This window comes from Orycteropus afer, unplaced genomic scaffold (genome assembly GCF_000298275.1).
Source record: "Orycteropus afer afer isolate SDZICR_OR568_19922 unplaced genomic scaffold, OryAfe1.0 scaffold00233, whole genome shotgun sequence".
NCBI classification, from domain to species: Eukaryota; Metazoa; Chordata; class Mammalia; order Tubulidentata; family Orycteropodidae; genus Orycteropus; species Orycteropus afer.
This window is the reverse complement of record NW_006921820.1, coordinates 3,815,624-3,840,470: the sequence shown is the minus strand read 5'-3', so window position 1 is coordinate 3,840,470 and position 24,847 is coordinate 3,815,624. Positions and strand designations below refer to the sequence as shown.

At 48.2% G+C, this 24,847-nt stretch overlaps 1 protein-coding gene across 1 annotated transcript in view; it reads left to right on the top strand.

Annotated features, from left to right (window-relative positions):
* CCDC33 (coiled-coil domain containing 33) overlaps positions 1-24,847 on the top strand; it is a 166,080-nt gene extending 141,233 nt beyond the window's left edge. The window contains 8 exon segments of the mRNA XM_007948973.1: positions 18,040-18,208; positions 19,180-19,268; positions 19,455-19,586; positions 19,697-19,787; positions 21,471-21,637; positions 23,104-23,190; positions 23,607-23,720; positions 24,719-24,847. Of these exon segments, the coding sequence (XP_007947164.1) occupies positions 18,040-18,208; positions 19,180-19,268; positions 19,455-19,586; positions 19,697-19,787; positions 21,471-21,637; positions 23,104-23,190; positions 23,607-23,720; positions 24,719-24,847 (978 nt within the window).

Below are 24,847 nucleotides of genomic sequence, written 5' to 3'. Positions count from 1 at the left end.
TTTTCCCTGCACAGCCCCATGTAGGCCAAGCAGGAGCTCTGGCTGTCCAATGACGGCAAATCTACAGGAGCAAGGGCCTGGCCAGGGACATGCCTGAGAATACCCCTCGGCCACCTATCCTGATGGATTCTAACTGGCTCTGATTCCCCAACTTAGGAACACAAACCAGAGGGCTACAGAGAGGAAAGGAGGCCCTTCCCTGCTGTCAGAACCTCCCAGGAGCTGGAGAGAGAGTGCAGAAGGTCTCAGGATGGAAAATGCCAGGCTGGTGTGGGTCAGGGATGACTTCATGTCAGAGGTTCAAAGAGAGAAAGCAGCCCATGGAGGCAGAATGGCTGGGGCTAAATTCTGAAAAGGGGTCTAGTTGTGCTAAGACAGCCTCCCTTAAATTTCAGAGATGGAAGTTTATCATGAGGGCATGTGGGAACCTATGGAGGGCTCCAAGAGGCCAGAGAGAATGTTCTAATTATCTATTACTGCAGAGGGAGCTCTGGTAGCATAGTGCCTAAGGCACTTGACTGCTAATCAGAAGGCTGGCTGTTCAAACCCACCAGCCACTCCTCGAAAGGAAGGTTGGGCAATCCTACTTCCATAGTGATACTGCCTTGGAAACCCAAGGAGGGGTCGCTGTGAGTTGGGGCTGACTCCACGGCACATAACAACAACAACAACATTACTGCATAACAAACTACCCCAAAACTTTGTGACTTGAGACAGTTTTTTTATTATTATTATCCCTTACAGTTTTGTGGGCTAGGAACTCAGCAGGGAGGGCTTATTTCCCCTCCATGATGTCTAGGTGATGACTTGAAGAGCTGGGGGCTGGAAGAACTGGTGCAAGCTGGACATCTTTCTCTCCCACACAGAGAGATTGGGCTTCCTCATAACATGGAGGACTCAGGGTAATAGGGCTCTCTCCTTGGCAAAACAGCATGTATTCTAAGGACAGAAACGCACGGTTTCTTATGACCTAGTCTCATACATCCTGGGACATCACTGCCACTGCATTCTATTAGTCAAGCAAGTCATCAAGACCAGTTTGGTTAGAAAACAAACCCATTGCTACCATGTCATTTGTGACTCATGGCAACCCCATGTGTTACAGAGCAGAACTGCTCCATAGGGTTTTCTGGGCTGCAGTCTTTACAGGAATAAAGAAAAGCGTCTTTCTTCTGTGGTGCTGCTGTGTGAGTTCAACCCAACAAACTTTAGGTTAGTAGTCAAATGCAAACCGTTTGTGCCACCCAAGGTCCTCAGTCCTTGGGAATTAGACCTCACATCTTAATGAGAAGTAGCAAAACATTTGTAGCCATCTTTCATCAAGCAGAGAGGAGGGCTGAGTTTGAGAGCAGCACAAAGAAAGTCCAATTGTAAGGGAGGCAGAGAACTAGGAGCCCTGCCTGGAAGAGGAGGTTTCAGAGATGAGACCAGAGACCTGGGCAGGAGCAGTGGGAGGGGGCCTGCTCTGACCGGTGCCTGTAGGTTTCCTGTGACAGGAAGAAGCCCCCTCTAGTCAGAAGATAGCCCTAATGAGATTCACAGGCTTCCCTCGCCTGCCCTCTGGTGGTGAGGAGGTTTAGAAAGTGACCAGAAAAGACAGGAAGAGGCTTGTTCTCGTGGCCACTCGGTTCACCTGAAACTGACCCTTTGTGCGGAGGGAACAGTTGAGAGAGACTTAGGTGTAGTTTGGAAAATGAACCAAGCCAGCCAGCCACACACACACATGCATACACCCCCACACACATACATGCACACATGCACACACCCCAAAACAAAGCTTAAGTCTTTGCAAATCAGGCCTGATTCTTCTATCTACCTAGGAAGACAAACCGTGGACTCTAAACCCAGGTAGGGTGCCCTGGGGATCATAATGCTTCATGACAGCAGCTGCATTTATTCAGTGTCTACAGCTGACCCAGCCCTTTGCACACTTGTCCTCTAGTATGTGAAGAGTTTATGCACAGAGCCAGTCTGTGCTGGCTGGTTTCTCAGGAGCAGAGTAACGAGTCATGAGGGAGAACTGGCCTCTCTCTGCCTTGTGTAAGGGTCCAGGGACACCAGGAAGCAGGGATTCTTTAGCTCTCTGGCTCGGAAAAGTAGCCATGCACCTCAGAACATCCCCCTTGCCTTAGTGGATGGTATCAGTCCTGGGCCTGATGAGCCTGCCTCCCCACATCCCCCAAGCAGACACCTTACTGAGAAAAAATAGCCTCAGTCCCTAGTAAAGGGAAGAAGTCAAGGGCAGGGTGACATCTTACCTTGTCACCTTAGAGACCCGCAGGTCCAGTCCCCCCACCTCAGGCCTGGCTTTCTGGGCTCCATTGCCCAGTACTTCAGCAAATGCCCAGAGAGACTCAAGTCAAATTCCATCATTGTCTCTTCTAAGCAGGGCAACCTTGAACAGTCTCCCAGCCTTTTCCTCTTTGGGCCTCAGCTGCCTTCTCCATACATTGAGAATTAAAGTGCCTTTCTTGCAGATTCATTGTACAGATTAGAGGACAAGTGTTCCAGAGCCAGGCCAGTTGTAGACAGTGAACAAATGGCAACTGCTGTCATGAAGCACTTATGAACCCCAGGGTGCCCCCACTTGGGTTCAGCATCCATAGTTTGCCTTCCCAGGTGTCTGATTTGTGGAGATTGAGGCTTTGTTTATTTGTGTGTGTGTGCATGTGTGTATGCATGCATGTGTGTGTGTGTTTGGCTGGACTGGTACACTTTGCAAACTACATCTAAGTCCCTCTCAACTCTTCCTTCTAAACAAGGGGTCTGGGGGTCTGCTACTATGCAGGTGAGATGGGTGGGGATTACTTCAGTGCTTTAAATTGGCACTTGTCCCAAACTTTCATGTTCCTTCTCAGCCATCACCTGCCCCTAGGCTGTGATGGGCGTCTATCAGAACCTTTGAGATGCGAGTTTGGGGACAGGAAGAGGCTGGGAAGTCTCTAAGAACCAGACCAGACCACCTGCAGGAGGGATATGTGTGCCTGAGGCTGGAGGGCTAGACAGTCCCCATCCCTCTCAGGGCTTGCTCTGGACAGATTACAATGCAGGCTAAAACCTGAAGTATCTGTGGGAGGTGGGTGCCCTCTGCCGGCTACACAGTCAAGCTGCATGGCAGGTGACCTGGGCCTGCCAGCAACAGATCCTTAAGCCTGGGGACCCAGAGGTCTAATGCCTTCCCCAGAGAAGGGCAAGAGAAGGAAGGGTGCATGCCATGCCCAGAATACCCCACCACCCTGCCTCAGCCTCACTGTCTACTTTCTCTACCCACTCTACCTCACAAAGAGTCCTGCCACCCACACTGCCCTCACACAGGAATCTGTCTATGCCTGCTCCAGCCTCTTCCCCATGGAGAGTGAAGCCCCTCCTCACCACTTCCCCCTGCTCCAGGTCATCCCTTTCCCATGCTCCCCTCCCTGCCCAGTCACCTGATTCTCCAAGGAATGCCCTCATCTCTCCCCAAGCCTCTCCTCCACCCTGTGTCCTCTGTTACCGCTGTCCTTCTCAATCTCACTGTCTTCACCCCATAGCACCCTGGCATGCAGAGCACTGGCCAAGGTCACAAGGGGCCACCTTCCTCTGCAGACCTGGCAGCTGTCGTGCCTCTCTCCCCCATGTTCAAAACCTTTTTACGTTGTAAAATATAACCCACATGCATTATATTGAACCCAAATGTAGAGTATAACCAATTATTATAAAGCAAAGGCCTATGAAACTACAACCCTGGTCTTTCTCTGCAGAGCCAATGGTGGGTTTGAACTGCCAGTCTTTTGGTTAACAGTCGAGCACTTAACCTTTGCTCCTCCAGGGTTCCTTGTCACCTAAATATGCCTCCCTAATAGCTGAATTTTCCCTATTTTTTAACATTATATAAAGGGAATTATGCCATATGTGTTATTCTGTAGACAGGTCTTTTGCTCAGCTTTATGTATGTGAGTTCCGTCTGCATTGTTGCTTGTGGTTGTAGCTGCCTCTTTTTCATTGCTGTATAATATTTCATCATATGGCTCTTTACCTGTCCCTTCTCTCTGTCCAATAATTCTTCACCATGTTACCAGTTCTTTAATGCTTTTAAGGTGATTCTTACTTGGTGCTCAGTATTTCCAGTACTCTCCAGTGGGAGAGCTGGTCTGCATTACCCAATCATCTGCCAGTACCTGGAACAGAAAGTGGATGCCCCTCCTTTGTAAAGCTCTGCAGCTTTGACTTTGCCAGCTTTCTCCAGCCCCTCTGCCTCTACCTCTCTGGCAGTCACCCTGATCTGGAAGTCTCCTTTCCCATCACCAACCCTCCCTTAGTCCTTGAACTCTTCCCTTTCACTTTACACTCTCCATGTCCCAGAAAATCTCCCTTCCTAAGGCTTCCATCTTACCTCCATGGGGCTGGATACTCACATCTCTGTCTCTAGCCAGACTTTTTTCAAGCTTGACCACCATCCAACTACCTGCTGCATTTCTCTACCTAGATGCCTATAGGTATCTCATACCCAACATGCCCTCCCCTCCCCTACTCCACTGATGCATCCCCTCCACCTGGTGGCCCCCAACTCTGAATCCTCACTCACCTCCTTTGGGCATGCTTACCTCTGGCAGCTCCTGCCCTCACTTCCACGTTCTCTGCCTCTGACTGGTACAGGTCCCATCACATTTCACCCACTCACTGATCTTGGCCTCTAGTCCCCCTATTCATCCTCTGTGCTATGTAATCAGAGGGGTCTTGTTACACACACACACACACACACTGCCCCAGATTAGGCCCTTCAGTGACTCACTGGATGGAGTCCAAGCTCCTGAGATTGTCCTTCAAGGTCATCTTCCATCTACTTTACTGCCTCTCCAGCAATACCCTATACCTATACCCTGCACCCCTGTAGTTCACTTGCTTTGTTCTCCATCATACCTTATTTCACCCCTAACCCCTACTTTGCCATCATGTCTCCTCTCCCTGGAGAAACCTTTCCCCCACCTCCAGATAACACCTACTCATCCTCTAAGAGTCAGTCTAGATATTGCCTCCTCCAGGAAGCCTTCCTAGATTTCTAGGCTGGGTTAGGAGCCTCCTCTGAGCTCTGCTCTGTCAGAGGCACTTTCCTGCCATCTCTTCTGTGGGGACAGGACACCCTCACAGGCAGGAATGGGTCTGGGCTCTGTAACCCCAGTGTGGTACTCAGTAGGTGCTCAGCAAGTGTTGGTTGAACTAGGTGCTTATTGTACTGCTTCTAGCCTAGGCTTTATACCCTAGTACTTCTGTCCTTGGGCACATGGCCACCCCTCATGGCCTCAGTTTTCCCATGTATACAATGAGGGTATATATAAGGGCCCTTCTGGCCATCATGGTTGGAAGTGGCCACTGCCATATTTGAAAGTGCCCACCTGTGTGAGATGCCTCAGATTCCACCATGGGAAAAAAAATTCACTGCCATCATGTTGATTCCGATTCATAGTGACACACTTTGGATTTCTGAGGCAGTAAATCTTTACAGAGGTAGATTGCCCAGTCTTCCTTCTGAGGAGTGGCTGGTAGGTTTAAACCTCCAACCTTCTAGTTAGCAGTGAAATGCCTTAGGGACTAAGTCACCAGAGCTCCTTAGGTTCCACCATAAGAACATCTTATTCTGGATCAGCATTGCCCTCTTCGGGCTTTTATAAAAAATCATTGGCCCCTCCTCCATGATGAAAGTGGTAGGGAGCTAGACCTCAGTTTCTGTAAGTGAGAGTAGTTACATCATCAGACCTTCTGTGCCCAGTGCCCAAGGCTATTGTAAAAATGATAATAATAATAATAAACCAGAAAACCAAACCAAACCCACTGCATTCGAGTCAGATCCAACTTATAGCGACCCCCCTGGGTTTCTGAGGCAGTATCGCTACGGAAGTAGATTGCCCAACCTTCCTTCTGAGGAGTGGCTGGTGGGTTTGAACCACCAGCCTTCTAGTTAGCAGTCAGTGCCTTAGTACAGGATTAAAACCACTGCCACAGAGTTGATTCTGATTCATAGCAACTCCCATTGGGTTTCCAAGGCAGTAAATCTTTACGGAAATAGATTGCCTCATTTTCCTCCCCAGGAACAGCTGGTGGATTTGAACCGACAACCTTCTGGTTGGCAGCCAAATGCCTTACCTACTACACCACCAGAGTTCCTTAGTACAGGATTAGACCTGGTGATCTGCTCCAGTAAAGATTATAGCCTAGGAAACCCTATGGGGCTGTTCCACTCTGTCATATGGGGCTGTTAGGAGTTAAAATCAACCTGACACCACAAAACAACAACAACATAATTTGGGAACAGATAAGGATGATAAGCTTCAGCAACATGATGAATGTAATGTCACCGAACAATACATGTAAAGATTGTCGAAATGGCAAATATGTTTAGCATGATTAAATATATATCTCAAGAGTGGGGAAAAAAAAGCAGTGCTGGAAAGGGAGGAACTGTTTACCAGGCCCCTCTGTGCTGGGCCTGGCTGTCACCCTCACATCCCCTCTCACTTTACAGCATCCTTGGGTAGAATTCTCTTCCTCATTTCACAGATGAGGACACAGGCTTACAGCCAGAGAGGAGGTGTTGGTGCAGCTAAGGCCCCTAAGTGCTCAGTGGCAGAGGAGCAATTTGAACCCAGGTCTACTGGGTGCTTCTCCCCTCAGCAGGCTCTGAGCACCGTGGTGGCCTAGTATGAGGTTTCAGTGGGTGAGAAGGATGCAGGAGCACTCAGGGTCAGGTGACTTAGTATGGGGTCCCCTAGAGGAGGGGTAAATATTTTGCCCTTCCCCAACAAGCTGGGTTGGGGGGCAGCAGGTAGCCACCGCGGGAATCTGGGCCACAGTGTCCTGGCTGTTCTCAAGGCTGAGCTGTGACGCAGAGCATGGCCCTGAGAGGGCAGGAAAGGCAGCCAGCCTCAGGCTGTGGGGAGAGGTCAGGGCTCAGCTTCCCCACCCAGCTGTGCTGCCCAAGGTCCCAGCTCAGCTGTGGGAGAGAAGAGGGGGGAGGAAGACAACAGCTGGAGGAAGGGCAGGCCTGCCAATTCCCAGCTCTCTTGTCCCATGGACATAGGGTACTGGCCGGGGTGGGGACTGATGGGGATAAGCCAAGTCCAAAGTCGCTTTGCACCCTCCTGGGGAGTCCCTTACTCTCAGAGAGCAGCCACACTGGGAAAGGGGTAGAGGCCTGTGGAAGGTCTGAAAGGCTCATGGTCAGAGGGTGGAGTCAGAACCCATCACCTTTTCCCTAGCAGGAGTGTCTAGCTGAGGCAAGGATACCCCACTTCATCAGGGTCCACACTCTCCCTCCAGTTCTCCCTTCCCTGGGCCTCAGCTTTCTTATCTGTCAAGTGGGGGTGCTAATAACAGAGTTCTACTCACCCTCCCAGTGCTGCTGAGTTGAAGAATGATGGGGTCTTAGAAAGGATGAGCCACTGAACGGGCAAGAGGGTGATCAGACCCATGGGATGGGTGGGAAGCTGACAACACCTCTCCCCCCACACACACACTTATGCGCATGCCTGCAAACAGGTGCACACATGACAATTAATAGACCATCAAAGAATAAAGGAGGAGGAGGAGCTTACGGCTCTGCCTTGGGGCAGGGGGCGGGGGCTGCCAGTCTGGACAGAATAGCAGAACTCCACAAATGACAGTTACCTCTAGCCCCTCGGACCCTCTGGGCTTCAGGAGGCCAGGGCCCAGGGTACTAGGAAAGTCAGGAAGGCTTTCAGAAGGAAGTAGTCTCACTCTGGGCATAAAAGCTAGGTTGTGGGAATGAGGCAGGAGGGTTTGCAGGCAGAAAGTTCTACCTGAGCAGAGATGTGAAGGTGGGAATTAAGAACAGTGTGCTGAAGGGTAAGGGCTGGTCGGGGTGAGTGGGGTAGATGGTGAGAGGGTTAGAATGCCAAGCCTCAGACTCAGCATCTGCGTTGAAGGGGCTGGAGACAGAGCCAGGAAAGCCTGGTCCAAGCCTCAGGAGCTCACTCTGAACCACAGCCTTGAAGATCTCTGCCTCTACATACGTATGCAAAGATGCCCCAGACTCCAGCGCCCAGCAGGAGCCTCTCTCTCCCCACCTCTACCTGGGCAGTCTCTCTGCTCCATCCACCAAAGATAGAGAGTCAGCAAGGAGGGGACTTCTGGAGGAGGGGCCGTCCTGCAGCAGTTAGTTCCCAACTTCTTAACTCTGGGGACCTTTGAACAATTTCCCAATCTCCCCATATCTTAAAAGATTCTGCTTCTGCAAAACAAAGTACTTCGAATGCATCAGTGCTGTATTTTCTCCCTTGGTGTTGACCAAAGCCTCATCAAACCTAGAACTCCCGTCAGAGGTGGTCACAGCATATCAAGCCAGCCCAAAGCAATGTCCTCACTGTGCAGGGCCAGGTGGGGTCTAGGGCAGGAAAGAAAACTACATGGCCACTGCCCCTGACACAGGGGACCTGGGTGCAACTGGGTCCCTGAGAAGCAGACCAAAAGCCACTTCCTCTGCCTCCACCCCAAGGCAGCCTTGGCCACTTCCCCCATCAGGCCCCTCAGTTCCCATAGATGGATTCAGCTCAGTGTCAAGCCAGGGCCTGCACCTCAGTCTTCTTCCCTCTGGGTGAGGCCTCCAGCCTTCCTCCATTGAGCAGGTGCAAAAAGCAAAGGCTTTAGAGTAGAATCTGGGTTCATACCCTAGCTCTGCCATTTGCAGGCAGTATGACTGGGCTACTCACTGAACCTCTCTGAGTCTCACGAGGATGCTGTGAGGAATTGGAAACCCACAGTTGCTCAATAAGAATCATTGTATGTCTCTGCCTGTCTTCAGAGGGCCCTTCCAGAGACAGAGCAGAATCAACCCAGCCCTCTAGGATTGAGCTAACGGACACCAGCTGGGATAAGGAGGTTGACATGAGGACTCAGGAGCAGAGCCTTCTAGGAGCTCTCAGGTTCAGGGCTAGGAAGAGCCCATTATGTGAACTTAGAGGGTCTCCAGAAAAGAGTGGCAGTGTAGAGGCTTTGTGTACATGAAGCTTGAGCTAGGATTTAATTTATTTTTTAATTCTTTAAATGTTTTTTAAGTTTTGTGTGCACATTGATGGTTCAGTGGTAGAATTCTCACCTTCCATGAAGGAGACCTGGCTTCAATTCCCAGCCAATGCACCTCATACCACCCATCTGTCAGTGGAGGTTTGTGTGTTGCTATGATGTTGAACGGGTCTCTACGGAGCTTCCAGAGTAAGACTAGGAAGAAAGGCCTGGTGATCCACTCCTAAAAATCAGCCAAAGAAAACCCTATGGATCGTAATGATCTGATCCACCAAGCAATCATGGGGATGGTGCAGGACAGGGCGGTATTTCATTCCATTGTGCCTGGGGTCACCATGACGACTCAATAGCAGCAAACAACAAACAGCACACGTTCAAGGAAATGCCTAAAACTTAAACGCATTCACTGCAATGAATTATCACAAAGTGAACACAAGTGTATCCACCCATAGGTCAAGAAATGGACCATTGCCAACACCCCAGAAGTTCTCCCTGTATCCCCAATATATCTAATATCTGGACTTTCAGTCTATTGTTTGTTTGCCACTTTTTAAAGAGAACATATATGGAATTCATAGAGTAGGTCTTTTGTGTCTGACTTCTTTTGCTCAATGTTTTAAGAGATTCATCCATGTGCTTTCATGAAAACTGTGGTTCATCATGCACCAATGGAAGCTGCAGTCAAGAAATCAGACATCATGTTGCACTGGTCAAATCTGCTGCAAAAGACCTCTTTCGAGTGCTAAAGAGCAAAGATGTCTCTTTGAAGACTAAGGTGCACCTAACCTAAGCCATGGTATTTTCAATCACCTCACATGCATGTGAAAGCTGGACAATGAATAAGGAAGACCAAAGAAGAGTTAATGCTTTTGAGTTGTGGTGTTGGTGAAGAATACTGAAAGTACCATGGACTGCCAGAAGAACGAACAAATCTGTCCTGGAGGAAGTGCAGCCAGAATGTTCCTTGGAATCAAGAATGGCCAGACTTCATCTCACCTACTTTGGTCTTGTTGTCAGAAGGGACCATTCCCTGGAGAAGAATATCATGCTTAGTAAAGTGGAGCGTCAATGAAAAGAGGGAAGGACTTCAACGAGATGGATTGCCACAGTGGCTGCAACAATGGGCTCAGGCATAATAAGGATTATGAGGCTGGCACAGGACCAGGCAGTGTTTCATTCTGTTGTACATAGGGCCACTATGAGTCAGAGATGACTCAATGGCACCTAACAACAACATAGTATTGTGAAGTATGAATATCTCACCACTCTACTGCGATAAGCATTTGTGTTATTTCCAGTTTGGGACCATTACAAATAATGCTGCTAGGAATGTTCTTATATCTGCTTCTTGATGCATTTGCTTGTGTGTTTTTGTTGGGAATCTACTCAGGTGGAATTTCTAGATCGTAGGTTATGCATGTGTTCAACTATAATAGATATCCAGTTTCAAGCAATTTTCCGAAGTGATTGTGACAGTTTATACTCCCACCAGCAGTGAATAACTTGTTCCAGTTGCTTCACATTCTTGCCAACGTTTCATATGGTTGGGGTTTTTTATTTGTTTTTTGATTTTGATCTTGTCATCCTAGTGGATGTGTAAAAACCACACAAAACCCATGGCCATTGAGTTGATTCTGACTCATAGCAATGCTATAGGACAATGTAAAACTGCCCCATAAGGTTTCCTGAGCTGTAATCTTTATGTGAGGAGATCCCCAGGCCTTTCTCCTGCAGAACAGCTGGTGGGTTGAACCTCCAACCTTTCAGTTAGCAGCCAAGCTCTTAACCACTGCACTACCAGGCCTCCTTAGTGGGTGTGTAGTAGCATTTTATTGTGGTTTTAAATAACTAATGAGAGTGGGCACCAATTTATATGCTTTATTGGCTTATTTTATGAAGTGTCAATTCAAATCTCTTGCCCATTAGTCTATTGAATGATCTTTCTTACTGATTTGTAAGCGTTATGGGCCCATTGTCTTTTATGTATGTTACAAATATCTTCTCCCATTCTGTGTCTTGCCAGTTCACCCTCTATCTTAGGCTAGATTCTCCAGAGAAGCAAAACCAGTGTTTATATATATATGGAGAGAGAGAGAGAGATTTATCTCAAGGGAATGGCTTATGTAATTGTAGAGGCTAGCAAGTCCCAAGATTGTGGGTCAGATCTCAGACTGGAGATTTCTCCTGATTCACATAGCTGCTGGGACCCAAGATCAGCAGGTTAGATGGCAAACTGCTGACTCACAGGCTGATGAATTCCAAGATTGGCAGGCAATTTGACAGCCCACTCACTCAGGACCAAAGAACTGGAGATCAAATGATGACAAGCCAGAGGCAACAACCAGATTGAGCAAAAAGCCAGATTGCTTTGCCAGAACATCCCTAGATTTTGGAAGCAGCCCACACTCCTGAGGAATCCTTTTCAACTGATTGGCTGTTCATAGCAGATCTCCTTGTGGAAATGATTACATTATATCAGATCTCGTCATAGGGAATACTACATCATAAGTGACAAACCATTGAGAATCATGGCCCAGACAACTTAACACACAGCCTTACCCACATAACATCTTACTGATGTCTTGTGATAAATATATTCAGTTTATCATTCCTTTCCTTTCTGGTTTGTACTTTTTTGTGTTCTATTTTAAGAACTCTTTCTCTTACCCAAGTTCATGAAGATATTCTTATGCATTATCTTCTAATTGCTCTATCTTTTATGTTTAAATCTACCAATCCATCTGGAATTTATTTATTTGTTTATTTTTTTTTTAAGAGCTTGTTTTACATTCAACGTCATGTGTACATTTAGTTTCACTCCCCATTCACCATGTCCAACCCTAACCCAGTCTCCTGTCCTCCCTACCCTGTAACCCTCCCCCTGTGCCCCTCATATTTATGCACTCCTGTTTGTCCTGCATTTCCTCAGTTTGAATGTTGGTCTTCTGGTGTCCCATGGTCTTTTCTCTAAGGGATGTATTACCATAGAGTATGTAGGTGCATCATCCTGGGTTGAGTGGTCTGCGTGTGCATCTTGTTAACTATTGGGCTGAGATCCCGCCCCTGGGGGTGAGTTTTATTGCAGGAGCAGAATGTATTCCGGGGCCATAGTATTGGGAGCCTCACCAGATTTTATCTGACCAGTAATTCTGATCATTATTGAGTTTTTGGATTTTGTTCCACGTTTTCCCTCCCGCTCTATCAAGGATCTCCAGATTTGATCCTTTCCTGAGTGGTTGGCTTTGGTAGCTGGGCACCATCTAGTTCTTCTGGTCTTGAGGGTCATCGTGTCCTAGGGCTTATTGCTTCTAAATGCCTTTGTTTTGTGTGTGTGTGTGTGTGTGTGTGTTCTTCGCTTCTGATGCTAAAAGATTGTTAGCTGCATCTTAGATGGGCGCTTGAAAGCTTTTAAGATCCCAGTCACTACTCACCAATGTAGGATGTGGAGTAATGCTTTTATGTATTTTGTTGTGCCAATTGAGTCTGGTGTCCCCCAGTACTATGATCCTGAGGCAATAGATCTATTGGATCTCTCTCCCATAGTGTCTGGTTGTCTGTGAGAGATTACTCTGCGTCTGTCTTCTATTGTTTCAGTAAGGACTGCAGGTATTTTGTATCACTGGTGCCTGTGCAAGATTAGCCTCAGCTGAATCTATCCTTGGTCTAGAGTATACTTCTGTTCACTGACCCCCATCTGATCATCTCAGGGTTTATGTGTTTATCTGTATAGTCTAGTGTTTGGTGTTAATGGCAATGTGGCATTTTGGACACATTGGTTGGTATTAGCATCTGTTGTCTATCTCTTATGTGCACAATTCAGTGTCCTCCCATTTCCTAATATTATTATGGTGGTCATATATCCTTCCCATATATCCCTCCTCCTACCCATGTCAGCATGTAGGCCCCAACTAGCCCAAAATTAATCCCTTCCCTTCCCTCCCTATCCCAGTAACCTACTAGGTGAGTTCCCTTTCCCATGGGTTTATTTTTAATGTATGGTGTGAGGTAGGAGTCAAGTTTTCTCTTTTTCAAGGCAGATGTCTTAGGCTGGGTTCTCCAGAGTAGGGGGGGGGGGAGTGAAGCTTAGAGAGAGAGAAAAAAAAAATTATCTCAAGGAAATGGTCACACAGTTGTAGAGGGTGGCCAGTCCCAAGTTCGTGGATCAAATGTCAAGCTGGAGGCTTCTTCTGACTCATGCAGCTACAGGGGCTGATGAACCCAAGATTGGCAGGCAACATCACAGGCTGCTGGCTCAAAGACTGACGAATCCAAGATCAGCAGGTAAAATGGAAAAATCACAGGCTGCAAAGGCAACAGTCCCAAGATCATCAGGCCACTGCTTTTGGTCCAGGAACTAGAGATGATAATAAGCAAGAGGAAGGACCTAGATTCAGCAGAAAGACAGAGACCTTTCCCATAGCTTTTCCATATATACTGAAAGCAGGCCACACCTCAAAGGAAACTCCTTTTCAACTGATTGATTGTTCAGAGCAGATCACATCATGGAGGGGATTACATTATATCAGATTTCATCATGGGGGATAACTACATCATTACTGCTAAACCACTGAGAATCATGGTCCAGCCAAATTAACACACAACCTTAACTCTAAAAACCAAACTCACTGCCATTGCGTCAACTCTGACTCATAGCAACCCCCTTTGGGTTTCTGAGGCGGTAAATTTTTATGGAAGTAGATTGGCCAGTCTTCCTTCCATGGAGTGGCTGGTGGGTTTGAACTGCCTCCTAAGGTCAAATACCTTAGGCACTATGCCACCAGAGCTCCTTATATACAACCTTACCTATCACAGTGGATATCAAATCGATGCAGCAGCATTTATTAACATTACAGTCCTTTCTCTACTGCCTTATGGCATCATCTTTGTCATCAATTAAGTGTTTATAATATATATGTGTGGGTCTGTTGCATTCTGTTTCTTTGGCCTATTTGTCAATCTTTGTATCAATATTACTCTGTCTTAATTACTGTAGCTTTACACTAAGTCTTGATAGCTGATACAGCAAGTTCTTTTACATTATTCCTCTTGGCTATGCTTGCCTTTTTCATTTCTCTTGCATTATTGAATCAATTTGTCTGTTTCCACACATGCACACAAAGTATTACGATTTTGATTGATATTGCATTGAATCTATAAAACAATTTAAGGGAGAGCTAACTCTTTAAATATTGCATCTTTCAATCTCTGAACAGGTCATAGCCTTAATTTATTTAGGTTTAAATTATTTTTAACTAAATGAATAATATAAATACATTTTCATTAAAAAGGCAAATATCAGAAATGAAGCAAGTGTTCCTTCCCTCCGCCCCAAACACAGAAGTAGCCACTGTTACTATATACCTATATGTATGTACATGCATGTACACATGTATGCACACACTCACACACATACCAGATATGGATAGCATCGTATGGATTTGCCACATGCTTTTTTTAAATTTAACAATACAGTATGGACCTCTCTCCATGTCAGATAAACCAAGATCATTCTTTCTAACCACTGCCTACAGTCCAGAAAATGAGCAAGCCCTAGTAAAAAACACAACAAGCCGTGCTGCAGTGAGCATCGTTGAAGATGCCTTCTTGGACATGTGCATGTGTGTCTCTAAGACGTAACCCTAGAAGTAAAGAAATCTACTTGGATGCTGCTGTAATTGCCCAGAGTTGACATTATAAGAGTCTGAACCAAGCTTGAGAAAGAAGAGAGGGAATGGATCTCCTTTCCCAAAATAGCATGTGTTTCCTCTTGACTGTGTGCTGGGCCTTCTGAACCCCTATCAGTCATGGGGCTGCCATAAATTGAGGGTTTATATCACAGGGGAATAAGAGCCCAGGGGCAGCAAGGAGGAGGAAGGGAGCTGACCTGTTGATTAAAGCAGTTCTTAGAACAGAGGTATTCTAATTTGAGGAGGAGGTCCTCAGAGACTCCCTCTCCCAGACCGCCTCCAGGCAGTTCTGGGGCCGGGTTTGCCAAGTCTGAGGTGGTTCCCCTTGGAGCTTGCCCTGCCAACTCGAGTGGCCAGATATGGCTTAACTCCCTCAGCAACAAGCCTGGGCTCGTTGTGTGGAGTCAACGCCCAGGGTCTGAGAGAGACTAAGGGCTACGTTTTATCTTAAGAAGTTTATCCTTCCTGTTCCTCTTCCTCTTTGGTAAGAGAAGGAGGAGGAGGGTTTTTCTACTACTGTGTTGCTTTTCTTATCAGCAAGAGGTCTCCTTTTGTAATTTTTGCATGAAATTGATGTCATTTCCTAGGGAAAGGAGAGGGCTGGCTGGAGAGGGTGGGGGGCACATTAGGGGAGCAGGCAAAGATTTCCCTTCCTGGGCTGGGGAATTGGGGAGACGATGGATAGGAGGCATTCATCTGATGAAGACTCTCAAACCAGCCAATTGGGGTTGTGTTTAATGTGGGAACCTTCCTCCACTAATGTATAATCTTGAACTAACTGCTAATAAAGTGGGGTTCTGTTTGTTAAAAAGAAAGAAAGAAAGAACAGAAATGGGTTGGGATGAGGATGGTTACCTCTAAATTATAACTGCCCAGGCAGAGCCCTGTGCCAACTGCCTCACACACAACTTACTCTAAGCCTTCTGGCAAGCCCATGTGTATCCAATGAGAAAGTTGAACTCAGAAAGGTGATGGGACATTTCCTCACTCACACAGCATGTCAGTGGCCAAGTGACCTGGGCCTGACCACAAAACCTTGTGTATCTGCACTCTTTGGACTGAGTTTCCTAGTTAATGGTGCTGTTGAGGATAGCAGATGCGCAGAACCAAGACCTGGAAATTGATTGAGACAGGTGCTGGAAAGATGGGCCAGCACTGTCACTGATTAGAGGGTGTCCAGCCAGAAGGCCAGACAGCAGCAGGTGACAAGCAGTGTCTGATGAGCCCCCACTGTCTGAGGACCCCTCTCCAGGAAGCCAGAAGCCCACTGTGTAGCAGGTGGGAGGCAATGGCCAGAACACTGGCCACATTCCCAGTTTGCATAGGGCTGGAGGGGCGGGGATGGGGTTTGGGGCAAAGCTGTGCATCCTGGAGGCTCAGACACCTGGCAGGGCCTAGAAGACCCCATCTCCATGTGCAAGGGCCTCCCTCAGCTTCAGAAAGTGGACAAACCACCAGGACTCAGCAAATGCCTAAACCAAAACTCATTGCCTCTGAGTTGATTCCAAGTCATAGCAACACTATATGACAGAGTTGAACTATATGACAGAGTTGAAAATCCATAGGGTTTTTAAGGCTATGAATCTACAGAAACAGACTGCCCCATTTTCTCCCGTGGAGTGGCTAGTGGGCTTGAGCCACTGACCTTTCAGTTAGCAACTGAGCTCTTAACCGTTGCACCACCAGGGCTCCTTAGCAAATGCCTACTAGACTCATATTTCCCTCCCTTCTTCCTCCTGCCCCCAGTCTCTCTTGCCCCCTAGCCTAGTTCCCCATCTTCTCTCCTCCCTCAGGATCTGTCTGGCTTTATATCTTGGATCCCTCTTTTATATTTTATGCTGTTGAGATTTTTAAAACTCTTTATGAGATTTTTTATGAATAACACAAGAGAATCTTTGATTGTAAATAAATGCATGCAAATATAGCTTATTAATTTTTCTGTGCAATATATATGGGTAGATGTGGAGTTTTTCCAGATTGGAATCATATTGGTCATTCTTTTTTGTAGCCTGCTTTCATCACTTATCAGTATATTGTGAACACCCTTCTACAACAAGATGGTTAAAACCTGCAAGGTATCCGTTTGTGAGGGCATACTATAAAGGCTATACAGGCTTTAGAACACAGACTCAAGCCCCAGCCTGCCTTGATATCAGACCCTGGATCTGCTACTCATTAGTTTTATAACTAAGCATGCTACTGCCACTCTGGGCCTTGATTTTCTCATCTGCAGAATGGGGATAATAATAATACCTACCCCATAGGTATATTGTAGGAGCTCTGGTGGTGTAGTGCCTAAAGCACTTGACTGCTAACCAGAAAGCTGGCAGTTCAAACCAAACCAGCCACTTCTGGGAAGGAAGGTTGGGCAATCTACTTCCATAGTGATACCCCTCGGAAACCTAAAGAGGGGTTGCTATGAGTTAGATACAACTCAACGGCAGTGCGTTTTTTTTTTTTTTTAATAGGTATGAGGTAGGGTGTATAAAGCCCTTATAAGGAGCCTGAAAGATCATAAATGCTCAATAAACATCAGATATAGTATCACTGTCATTTCTGGTCTAATGATGATGTCCAGCTTCCTGCCTCATACCCCAGAGCTCATTGCTGGCTCCCAAACTTGACCCAGAATCCTTATCCAGGTCTCCTGGTCCTACTCTGTGCCCCTTTCTGGCCCCTGGGCTAGTTTAGGACTGGTACCTGGAGTCAATTCCCAAGTGGCATTGGTGGGATTTCAGAGAGGTTCTTCCCCAGGTTCTCAGTGACATGAGGGAGGAGGGAAAATAAGAGGAGAAGAAGAAGGGAAGAGATAAAGAAGAGGTAATGATTTAGCCAGTGTCTGGAAGCCTGGACCCAGATCACTTCAAGTCTCATAGGATTCCTCCTCTGATGCCTGAGCCCTGGGTCCCTTCCTGAGTTGGTATCATGGAAGCTGCCCTGTTGTTGTTATTTGCCATAGAGTCGGCCCTGACTCCTAGCGACCCCTCCTTGGGTTTCCGAGGCAGTTATCACTACGGAAGTGGGATTGCCCAACCTTCTTTCCGAGGAGTGGCTGGTGGGTTTGAACCGCCAGCCTCCTGGTTAGCAGTCAAGTGCCTTAGGCACTATGCTACCAGGAAGCTGCCCTAGGAGTGACTATTAGTCAGCTGCTCTTGCTTGGCCAAGGGGCTCACTCCTCGAGGGTTAATACAAGTCATAACCACCCCTCTGGAAAGTTTCTAAGACTTGAGGCCTAGCTTGGGACTCCTGGAGTTGTTGGCTTTGGAGTGGCCCACTGACTTCCAGGTGTGGGTGCAGATGTGGGGTGGCAGCTTAGCTCTGGGCTCTGGGACCGCAGGAGATGAACAACTACCGGCGGGCCATGCAGAAGATGGCTGAGGACATCATCTCGCTGCGGAAGCAGGCCAGCATCCTGGAGGCTGAGAATCGCATGTTGAAGAGCCACCTGAACCTGCAGGAGACCGAGGAAGAAGAAGAGTACAAAGCCGAGGAGGCCCAGAACCTGGGTGAGGTGATGCAGGCCACTGAGGGCATCAGGCCCCAGGCTGGGCCCTGGCTTTGAACTGTGGGAAAGAGAAGGGAAGAACCTTTCCCAACTGCTCCGTCAGGCTGGTAGAGACCCCTCCACACACACACACACACACACACACACTTAGTCCCTACTGGGCCAGGTCCTCACAGGGTTAGTATATTGGTTTCCTAGGGCTGCCATGGAGCTCTGGTAGCACAGTGCCTAAGGCACTTGACTGCTAACCAGAAGGCTGGCGATTCAAACCCACCAGCCACTCCTTGGAAGGAGAGTTGGGCAATCTACTTCTGTAGTGATACTGCCTCAGCAACCCAAGGAGGGATAGCTATGAGTCGGGGCTGACTCGACGGCACACAGCAACACAACAGGGCTGCCATAGCAAAGTACCACAAACTGAGTGCATCATAACAACAGAAATTTATTCTCTCACAGTTCTGGAGGCTAGAAGTCCAGAATCAATGTGTAGACAGGGCCATACTCCCTCTAAGGCTCTAGGGAAGAATCCTTCCTTGCTTCTTCCTACCTTCTGGAGGATTGGAGGCAATCCTTGACATTTCTTGGCTTTTAGGTGCTTTACTCCAATCTCTGCCTCTGTCTTCATGCCTCTTTTCCTGTGTGTATTCTTTATGTGTCTGTATCCAAGTCCATCTCTCCTATAGAGACACTAGTCATTGGACTTAGGGCCCACACTAACCTAGTATACTTCATGTTAACTTGATTATATCTGCAAAGATCCTATTTCCAAATAAAGTCACATTCCTTGGTACCAGGGGTTAAGACTTGAACACATCTTTTTGGAGGACTCAATTCAAGCCACTGCAGAGGAGAATCCAGTCCTGTCTCAAGCTCTAGAACTGAACGACACTTGGCCCCACAGCTCTGCTGATCTGAGTCAGGAGAAGCCACCTCCCTGAGCCAGCTCTCTCTATCCCTCTACCCTTGACACAGTGTCCATGAAGCAGAAACTGCTGTGGAATGAGGTGGATATGAAGAAATTGAGGGACAAGGTGCAGCATTTGCAGAATGAGCTGATTCGAGTGAGTTGAGGCTTTGGGGGCATGAGAAAAAGGGAACAGGGGAAACTAGGGTGGGAGTATCAAAAGAGAAAGGGAGAATAGAAGGAAAGGGGGACTAGGGCAATGGAGGACTCAGCAGGGGACCCAGGGTGAACCCCCCCCCCCAGGGTCAAGGGTGATGCCCAAGTCCCATTCTCCTCCTCCCAGAAAAATGATCGAGAGAAGGAGCTGCTCCTTCTGCACCAGGCTCAGCAGCCACAGTCTGTGCTCCTGAAGAGGTACCAGGACAGGCTGCAGAAGATGAAGGCCTTGGAGGAGACCGTGCAGCACCAGGAAAAGGTTGGTGCCAGAGTGGCTCACCTGCCATGGGCCAGACCACCAAGGCCCAGCCATGGCCGAAAGGTTTGGAGCCCCTGGGGCCAGCCCAGCCTCTCTCCTCTGCCCTCCAGGTGATTCAGAAGATGGAGAGGGTGCTGGAGGACAAGCTGAAGGATAGGAATGAGCCCCTTCTGAATAGGCCGCAGGGAAAACCCACTGTAGGTGAGTCCCCTCCCCAGCCTTTGCCAGTTCCTGGAGGCCCTGCCTTCTCAGGGACTCCCAGCTTCAGGCAATCTGCCAAGAGTGTACTCTACACGGTTTTATCTATGGGTCTAAAAAAGAGGAAAAAAGAAAGAAAGAAAGAAAGAAAGCATTACTCTCCAACTCGTTCAGATCACCTAGTGCTTCCAGAGATCCCCTGGGCATCTTCTCTCCTGCTAGGGAGCCCCTAAGGACACAGGACACGGTGTGTGCACCAGGCACCAAGCTAGAAAAGGGCTCCATCCTTCAGGGAGGGGGCCAGGGCAGACTAGAGAGCAGGAAGGGGAAGAGGAGATTGCCTGGGTCAGAAGTTCCCAACTTCTTAACTCTGGAGACCTTTTGAATTATTTTCCCATCTTCCCATGTCTTAAAAGATTCTACCTCTGTGAACAACTGCCTTCTTTGCCAGGAGACCAGAACTGCGTGGTGCCCAGCTACCATTACTGAACATTTTGATAAAAAGATCCTGATTAAAAGGGAGGCAATACAGAACACAATTTCAAATTCTCATGGGCTCTAGAGTTTCTGGAGCCATGGGAGGGGGGTAGATGAACCCTTAAAACTACTGCCCCGAGATCATCTTTAAACCTCAAACCAAAAATAACCCCTGAAGTCATCTTAAAATCGAACAACAGTTTAACCAGTAAAAAGATCTGCCTTGAGCATTATAATCTTTTAAGAACTATCTAAATGGGATCAAATTGACAACAGCAATTCAAAAGATAAGATGGGAAATTCAGGGGTAGTGAGTTTACATTAATGAGGGAGGAGCAACTCAGAAAGAGAAAGGGAGAATGGTTGCAAAACTCAAGAATATATGTAACCAGTCATTCCTACATTACATATACATTCCTACATTGTATATGTAGGAACTGTTGAATTGATGTATGCTTTGCTGTGCATATTCTCAGCAACAACAAAATAAATAAAATTTCGAGAAAAAAAATGAACTGAGGGGGAAAACTGATTAAAAAGAAAAGATTCTGTCTCTGCAAAAACAAGCAAAACAAACCACCTTGAATAAATCAATGATGTGTTGTTCTTCTTGGCATTAATGAAAGCCACCTAGAACTCCACTCAGAGGTGGTGTGGATGGGCAAGAAAAAACCAGGTCACACCATATCAGGCCAGCCCTTAGCAAGGGCTTTTTGGAGTTCATTTATGCAGCCTCACCAGGGATTCAGCATGCCCAGCCCTGTGCTCAGCCTTCACTGGGTGGATGGGATGTGTGGAGCTCCTGCAGGAGAGGGTTGTATCTGGAGACCTTTAGAAAACAAATGAAAGCTTCTTTCCCCCACCCCTTTCAGGAACCCCAAAGTCATCCAGAACCTAGGTGAGAGGGAGAAGGCAACCTAGGAAGGAGAAACAGCCAAGGCAAAGGGCCAGGAGGGAGAGGAATGTGCAGAGCTCAGAAGGGAGGAAAGATGAGAACTGAAATACACAGCAGGACAGCTGTAGGAGAGGGGTTGTTAGGGAGAACTTGGGGTCTGAGGAGTGTGGGCCTGACTCCACTGACAGTAGGGAGCCATTGAAGGTTTGTGAGCAAAGGAAGAGCAGCATGGGAGCAAAATACTGGGGCAGATAGGGGCAGGGATGGTGAGGCTGGAAAGCCCATCTCACGAATATCTGTGGTCACTTTTACAGCCTTCCCCACACTCTCAGCCTCCGGCCTTCCACCAGGTCCTGTAAGAGAGAACTTGCCTGGTGACCTTTACTCAGTGCTGCTGGCGGAAAACTCAAGGCTGCGGGCCGAGCTGGATAAAACCCGCCACCAGTCGGCCCCCATTATTCTGCAGCAACAGGCCCTTCCGGTAAGAACTGCCACCACAGACGTGGCTGCAGGCTTGTCTTGTGCTGGGCACGCAATCATCCCAGCACAGTCCAAGTTGAAGAGCTAGACCAGGGGCTAGGCTTCCCAGAGTCTCTCATTTGCCTGAAGTCTCGTGGAGTCTCAGCTCTCAGGCCTTGCTGTTTTTCTCCTGGGGAACATGTATGTCTAAAATCTTCACCTTTACCCTCATTGAGCATCCTGGGAGAAAGCAAGGCCCTAGGAGTCCCTGGGTGACCCAAACAGTACTCAGCAACTAATTGAAAAGTTGACAGTTTGACTTCACCCAGAAGCACCTCAGAAGAAAGACCTGGCAATCTATTTCTGAAAGGTCACAGCATTGAAACCCCTATGGGGTGCAGGGGTCATCATGAGTCAGAATCCACTTGATGACAACTGGTTTGGTTTTAACTGGCCCTTGACTCCTGAACACTGACCCTTTTCACCACCTGGCTGGTCTGCACCTGGCCCCTCCCAAGCCTCTCAGAACTCCCTGCTGGAGCCTTTTCTGGGATTGATGTAGCCTTGGAGAGCCCTTTTCCCCATCCCAGGTGGACCCCGGGGAGATGGGAGCAGGAGGAGACTTGAAAGAGAGGCTGCGAGAGACCAATGGCCCAAGCCACTCGGAGTACAAAGAGACTCTATCCAGACAGGTGGGTGCCTCAGGCCCCAGAAATGCCCTGCCCCGTTCTACTTCCAAGGCTTCTGCAGGTACCCCTTGCTTTGCACAAACCTATATCCAGGTCATTAACCAACACACTGCCGTTGAGTTGGACCTGACTCATAGTGACCCCTCCTTGGGTTTCCGAGGCAGTATCACTACGGAAGTAGATTGACCAACCTTCCTTCCGAGGAGTGGCTGGTGGGTTTGAACCACCAGCCTTCTGGTTAGCAGTCAAATGCCTTAGGCACTATGCTAACAGAGCTCCCATCCAGGTCATTGGGAATTACAAAATTATATATGGTGGGGCAGAGCCCAGGAGAGTTTTTTTCTTCATCCTAGGGCCCATGGGAGGTGAGTTCTGTTTGAAAGCAAACCTGACCATGGACCTCCAGGTAAAAGGCAAGGGGTAGGGGAACTCTTGCTTCTCAAATGGATTATTCACTTTACAAAAGGACACTCGGTTCAGGATTCCCTTCTGTGCATTAAAGAGATCTCCCTAGTGCATTTTACATTAAAAAAAAAAAAAAAAAGGAATATGTAAAAATGTCATATATCCAAAATCTGTGAGGAGAACAGCTATGAGAAAGCCCACTACAGGCCTGGTTCTGAACTTCTGGAAGAAGGGGTCCCAGACCAGACTCGAGACTCTGCAGTCAGGAGGAAGCTGAGTTTGGAGCTCAGAGCTGGCTGGTTTCTCCTTCAGTGCCTCACAGTCTCCTGAGCTCACAGGGCCACAGCCCGCAGCCATGGACTGGGGCATATGCAAGTCTCCACTCTGCCCACAGGATCTCCTTGCCAATACTTCAGACAAGTTTAACCTCTTGGCCAAGCTGGAACGAGCTCAGAGCCGGATCCTGTCCCTGGAAAGCCAGGTCAGTGAAGCTGACCAGGGGTCCATTAGGCTGGGCCCTGTGACCAGGGTTACAGCTCAAAGTGTGATCAGGATCAGGGCTCAGGATGTGTCCAGGCTCAGGGTTCAGCCTGTGACTGGTCAGGCCTCAGTGTGTGATCAGGGTCAAAGCTCAGCCTGTGACTAGGATCAGAACTCAGTCTATGACAGGCTCAGGCTCAGTATGATGGAACTCAGGGAAGGTCTGTTTGTATCTTAGGCTTTCATCTAGGGTCCTTCCCCACTCTCCCCTGCCACCCATGAAGTCTCTTGGGAAGGTGTCAAGCCTACACTGCCTAGGGCTTTACTTTCTGCCTCAAAAGGAGACTCAGGCACTGGTTGTCAGGGATGGACTTTGCTGCCCACTGACCCTCCACTTCTCCCTTCCGGTATTTGCAGTTAGAGGACTCAGCCCGACGTTGGGGACAAGAGAAGCAGGACTTAGCAACACGGCTGCAGGAGCAAGAGTATGGCTTCAGGCACCCCTCAAACTCTGTCCTCACAGACCTACCCGTGAGTAATGCCTCCAGAGGAGCTACTGCAGGGAGGAGAGAGGGCTGGCAGCCACTCTGCCTTCAAGTCTCTGTTGTTGTTGTAATGTGCCGTTGAGTTGGACCCAACTCATAGCAACCTCTCCTTGGGTTTCCGAGGCAGTATTACTATGGAAGTAGATTGCCCTATCTTCCTTCTGAGGAGTGGCTGGTGGGTTTGAACCACCAGGCTTCTGGTTAGCACTCAAGTGCCTTAGGCACTATGCTACCAGAGCTCCCTGGGCCCTGTGAAAAATCATCCAGGCGGGCCAGCTCCTGGGCTGGGAGTAAGACCTGGGCTCCAGTCACTCCTGTTACCAACTGAAGCCCTGCTCAACTTCCCCACCTGTCTGAGGGGATTGTGATAGCTGTGGACATGAGCATTTCTAGAATGCTGGGACACTGACTCTACTTTAGGACTGTCTTGCTCCTGCACAGAATAGCTTGACGCCCACACGTAAGGATGATCCCCACCCAATTCCACAGAGCCTAGATTCTCCCCTTAGCACACCCCACCTGGAAGACTAGGATGTTGGACTCTTATCTGGCAAACCTGCCCAAGACACGCATTGCCAGATTCCCCAGAACAAATAGGCCTGCTCACAACTGCACCTCAATCTCAGCCCCAGGAACCCAAAACAATGACCCTGATTTCCCTTGCGAACCAGGCTCACAGCTAGAGGCTCAAGGGCTCCAGGGAAGGGATCCAAAGGATGGAGGGCTGACAGAGAACACAAGGCTCCCTTTGCACCTGTCTGCTGAGCCTTGAGCACTCAGGGAGATTAGGTATGAGTCGGGGCCGACTCGACGGCAAACAACAACAAACAACAACAATGAATTTTGAAGTCTTTGTCAAGTTAAAGTGTCTTTGACACTAGACTTTGGATCCTTGAGGTGTGGCTTGGTCACACAAGATGCACCCCTCGACCCAGGGCAAGAATGCACTTATGAATTTACCTCCCCTTTCTTTGTACACCACAGGAACCCCCGACCCACCCCAAGGACCACAGTCGACCTTCAAAGCTGGACCCATTGCTGCCCAGCTCAGAGATTAATCCCAACCAGCCATCGACCTCCCAGAAGGAGACTTCTAAGTCCTAGCAGACCTGA